The sequence below is a fragment of the Sinocyclocheilus grahami genome, unplaced genomic scaffold (genome assembly GCF_001515645.1).
Source record: "Sinocyclocheilus grahami isolate Dianchi unplaced genomic scaffold, SAMN03320097.WGS_v1.1 scaffold1388.1, whole genome shotgun sequence".
Classification (NCBI taxonomy): Eukaryota; Metazoa; Chordata; class Actinopteri; order Cypriniformes; family Cyprinidae; genus Sinocyclocheilus; species Sinocyclocheilus grahami.
The window spans coordinates 278,247-283,680 of NW_015506567.1; the positions used below are offsets into that span (position 1 = coordinate 278,247).

Consider the following 5,434-nt stretch of genomic DNA (forward strand, 5'->3'; position numbering starts at 1 on the left):
ATATGTTGGCCTTAACATCCTCATGGGCATCAATCAGCTGCCAGAGTATGGCATGTACTGGGCCAGTGACATTTTCATAGGTAATGCTGGCTTTAAGAAAACAATGACTGCCCGGCGCTTTGAAAAGCTCAACCAAAACCTGCATTTATGTGATCGAGAGTCAGAGCCTTCCAAAGGGGAGCTGGGTTATGATGGGCTTTACAAAATACGCCCCCTGCTGGATATGGTTGGAAGTACCATGTGGGATGCCTACCTGCCTAACCGTTGTTTGACTATTGATGAGTGTGCTATCGCCCCGAAAGGCCGCTTTTCACCAACCCAGTACATGCCGTCAAAGCCTTTGCGGAAGGGACTGAAAGTGTGGATGCTTTGTGACTCTCGCTCGGGCTACTGCCACCGCACTCGTATTTATGTTGGTAAGCCGAGCGACGATCTGGCAGCTGCTGCATTGAGCCACAAGGTGGTGACATCACTGGTAAGGGGGCTTGAGGGTAGGCACCACCACATTTTCATGGACAGCTTCTTCACATCGGTGCCCCTGCTGCAGCATCTGCTGCATCAAGGGCTTTACGCCTGCGGCCCTACCAACCCGTGTCGCCGCGGTTACCCCGAAGCCCTCAAACCTCGCAATGTCGGGAAGTTAGCACCAGGTGAGTTCTATCAGTGTCAGCATGGGAACCTGGTAGCCACCATCACAAAGGATGCTAAAATTGTTAGCTGTGTGTCTTCTAACTCTGCACCCGGCATTGTGGGCATCGGGCCAGGTAAACTCGATGGAGACGCAAGTGATGGAGACTGTGGACTGGTGGGGCTTGGGATACCTCGTCCCCTTCCTCTGCTTTTATACCAAGAGAACATGAGGGGTGTTGATTTGTGCGACCAGCTTAGGGAGTGCTACCAGGTTGGGAGGCCATGTAAAAAATGGTGGCGCTACTTCGTGTGGTTTTACGTCAATCTCTGCATCGTCAACGCCTACGTGGTACAACGAGAAAGCCGAGGAGGGTCTCCACCAGCAGGCTTTAACGGCAAACAGTTTACACAGCGTCATTTCCGTATTCGCCTGGCGCAGCAGCTGATTGGTGACTACCAGGGGGCAAGGGGCATGGAGCGGGCGGCCCGTAAACGCCACGCAGACTCGCCCTTGGAGTACGGGCACCGCCTCGAGCGCATGTCAGAACGCTCGCGACGCTGTCGGAACTGCACTAACAAAGGCCTGAGACACGAGAGTGTGTTCGGGTGCAAGATCTGCAACGTGCACCTGTGTAGAGGAGGGTGCTTCAGTGAATTCCATAAATGAGCATTTTTTAAAAACTAAATTTCCACATTTTGTTTGTTTGTTTATCATGGAAAATGTTTAAAACAGTGGAGTTCTTATCCAAAGGCAACCACTGCAAGAGCTGTACCAATCAAAGTAGTCTGATTTGATTAGTAATCGTATTCTAGTAATAGTTGTTGTAGTAATGCACGATTTGCAAGGAAACAGAAATTATACATTTGCATTAGCATAGGTTGTTTTATCCAAAAATGACTTTCATATTGCCAACAAAAGGCCTTGTCACTTTTTATATTATGATGAGCAAAAAAATGCATTTTATGGATTAATAAAACTTTTCAACACATACATTGGCACCTAAAACAGCATAAGTTTTCTGTGAGTTCTTATGCTTTTTCAAAATAAATACTTTAAAAGGAGCCTTTTATTTCAAATGGGTTTGTGTATTTTATGTTTACTACAAAACCAGATACAAGCAGGTAGATATTGATCAGTTGTACTGTGTGCTTGGTATTTTCTTTTAAAAACGACTTTTTTTATTTTTTTCTAACTATTGTTTTATATTGTAAATAAGGCTTCACAATCCAAGCGAATACAGAAATTGTTGCCATTTTTACAACACTCAACACAACAAAGGCAATTAATGCGAGACATCTTTAGGCGAGGTGTAAAGATTACTTTATAAAGCTCAGTCCAAACACATAGCATTCTATTCTTGAACTGTTTTAAACCAGAGAGATGTGATCTCATTGTTAGCTACAGATATAAGTACAGTCAGTCTGTCAGTATGTTGTTTGGATTTCTTTTGCACTGTTATGACAGCTTGATTATGATGATTCTTACTGTCTTCATTTAGATGTAAACCCCTACAAGTAAACCTAAACATATTTGAATATACTTTGTTTTTTGGAGCACATAATCACAAGCATTTTAAAATTACGTAATATTTTTGTAATAATTTTTCATACAGCAGGCAGAACAATCAGCGAGCGCATAACGAGTGCCATTGTTTGGTTGTTCCCTCCGCTTGTTTTGGTGAGTCAGTGCTAGGCCTGCAAGTATGGAGACAGAATTGCTGCTTAATTCCAAATAAATAGATTATGATCCACAAATAAATAGAATGAGATCCACAAATAAATCTTAAAGTTTCACAAACATGAATTAAATTCACAAATAAATAAAATGAGATTTGCAAATAAAAAACATATTCACAAATATATATTTATATCACAACCACAACTTTGCCTGGCATTTATTTGTGAATCGCGTCCTGTGCATCTGCGAATTGTGAAACATTTCTTGCGTCAAGACGTGCTGACAATCCACAAATACGTGGACTCCACCCACCGTCTACTCAAGCCAATCAGATAACAGCCACATTTCGCTGAACAATCGTAGCACGATCTCGCTATAACCAATCACGTTTTGCTTTACAATCAGGGCGGTCTCGTCCTGAGATAACTTCATTCATCTGCATTGGCTCAAATGGGGCCATAAAATGGGTACAGTAAAAGATGTTTAAAATTGGATTTCATTAGACCATTAGACTGTGTATCATGCCAAGCCACAGTATTATATTTTACGTGCCTTTAAAATATAATATGAATGCAAATAATATCTTATTTACATCGTGTCTATGTGTGGCGTTTAGCATTCAGTGAATTCTGACTGTGTCACCCTGTATCTATTTATAGATTTCTTTATTAATATCTTAATACATTATGATATCTTATATTAATAATTTGCACACACGAGCATTATCCGGCTCCGCTCCTCCCGACCGCAGACGCAGGTTTACAAGCCACTTTTTCCTGCGTTTTTCAGTCAATTTCTTGACTTTTCCCCCCTTATGAACAACACATTTTCGTACACGATAAAAGCTCCTTGTGGTTTCTCGGTTTGGTCGATTTGAGCATCCATAAACAACGCAAAACACAGGCATTTTGAGTTTTGTTAGTGATTTCTATAGAGAAAAATCACTTCCTGCCCTCCAGCTGCATTTCGCGCGTCATCAGAATCACGTGATTGCAAACCACCTTGTTTGTGTGTCAGTATATTGTCAGTCTATGCTACGAGTGCTTGCGGTATTCGGCCAATCACAATGCACTGGGTCAGCTGGCCAATCAGAGCAGACTGTGCTTGTCAGAAGGAGGGACTTTGTAGAAAGCGAAGCGTTTGAGAGAGGCGGGGCATAGAGGACCTACAATAATGTACAGTATTTGAAAAAAATGTGTTTTTTGAACATTAAAGCATGTCAACATATTCTGTTACACCAAATACACAAAATAATGATCTTTAAAAAAGCATCATATGACCCCTTTAAGATTAATTTGTGGATCTAATTCTATTTATTTGTCAGTATGTTTAATGTTTGTTAATCTCTTCACATTTATTTATGGATCTTAACCTATTTATTTGGAATTAAGCAACAGTTCTATCTCCATATGCAAGCGTGGTCCTCCTTCTCAGATCCACAACAGTGCTTTTCCCTCCAGCTCTCTAACGAAGAACGGGTTAGTCAACTGGACGCCCCTCCTGTCGATCTAGGGGGAGTCCCGCGGGGAGTTGCTATGGCAACCCCAACATGTGAAGACAGTGAGTTGCCAGCAGGCTCAAATAGTTGTCATGGGTACTTGCCTGCTGTGAGTTGGGAGATTGCTCAAACCACACCCCTCTAGCTCTGTTCCAAAAACACTCAGATTGCGGCAGAAGCAACCAAGGGTTTGTTTAATCCTACAAATAGATGAAAGAGGGACATTTACATGTATTTAAATGGCTTTCAATGCAAAAGGCACCTATTAAAAATAGATATGTGTAGCATAGCTAGCTGTATTAAATATGTATGGTGAAAAGGATTGAGACTTTTTAAAAGGTCAGGTATTTAGCTAGACTTCAGGAAGGTGTTAGACTGACAAAATACTGAGTATCGGTTATGGATCTGGTTCAACAGAGAGCTGTCTGTGTATCAAGAACATGGTTTTTGCTGCTAATTTATTTCCTACAAAGTATCCGAGTCTGAAAGTAAGTGGTGAAGCAATATATTTCTATACATATTAAATGACATTGTATTGGTTTCCCATGCAAGGTAATTATTAAGTAAGCAATTGCTAAAAAAAAACATTCGGAAATGCCCAGTGTCAACCAGTAGATGGCAGAGTTTGAACATAAACAGATGAACATACAAGAATGAAACTTTGGACAGTTCATTCAAAGTTACTTCAAAATTTGCTTTAGGGCTATTTCACTGTTGGGTGAAATAATTACATAACATTTGAACACCTCTAACTGGTTTGATATTATCTATACATTACAAGTACAGTGGGATTTACAATGCCATTTTCTCATTTGCAAGTTTGCAATGATCATTGTTTTTCATTTTGCACGTTTGCAATGATCCAGCATGATTTGAGAATGTTCCAACTGGAAACAATTAAAATGGTGTTCTTAATTCATTAGTAACCTAAAATAAGTCATATTTATTTGCATTATTTATATTCATTTTATGTATTTTTTTTTCTCTCAAAATCCCAGATTTTCAATGTGGTCTCAGATTTCGGGTCTACTGTATATGGACACAGTCAGTTTGCAGTCCTTTAAATATTTACAAGCAATAAAGTAGTATACACAGAATTTTTGCCAATATTTGTGTATAGAAACAAACTTGGCAGCCAAATTATGTTTGGCAAAGCATGCATGGAATTTCACTTTACATTACTCATTAGTAGGCTTGTTGAGAGATTGCAAATCTGTTAATCAGAATGAGCAATATGAATGTTTGAATATGCTCAAATATGAAAACGTACTACTGAGAATACTTAGCGAAAAGCAATCTATAGAGTAAAACAAGAATAACTACTAGGGATTCACATGTAGATATTAATTAAAAGCACATTTCTGTGAAAACGTCAAATCATAATTCAAATTTCTGCACAGCTTTTTTTTTTATTCTGTAGTTATAGTGTATTATGTACTGTGTATTCCTGTTGTTGAAGTGTTTGAAATAGGACATTTTCTCACTTGGAACACCTTTGGTTCTGCCATAGAAATATGTCAGGCCTTCTTACCAGCTTTTTCGACTGATTTAAAAAGATGCTGACTAGTCATTAAATATAATCAATAAATTGAAGAAACTTCACCAAAAGGAACATTAATCACCAAAAT

General features: G+C 39.4%; 1 protein-coding gene across 1 annotated transcript; it reads left to right on the forward strand.

Annotated features, from left to right (window-relative positions):
* The first annotated feature begins 22 nt into the window (after positions 1–22).
* On the forward strand, positions 23–1,297 carry LOC107569856 (piggyBac transposable element-derived protein 4-like). The gene has a single exon (XM_016256016.1). The coding sequence runs from the start codon at positions 23–25 to the stop codon at positions 1,295–1,297; it is 1,275 nt and encodes a 424-aa protein (XP_016111502.1).
* Positions 1,298–5,434: the final 4,137 nt, after the last annotated feature.

What these genes read in the sequence shown, in the direction of transcription:
- LOC107569856 (XM_016256016.1), top strand. Translation starts at nt 23, where the DNA reads ATGGGCATCAATCAGCTGCCAGAGTATGGCATGTACTGGGCCAGTGAC.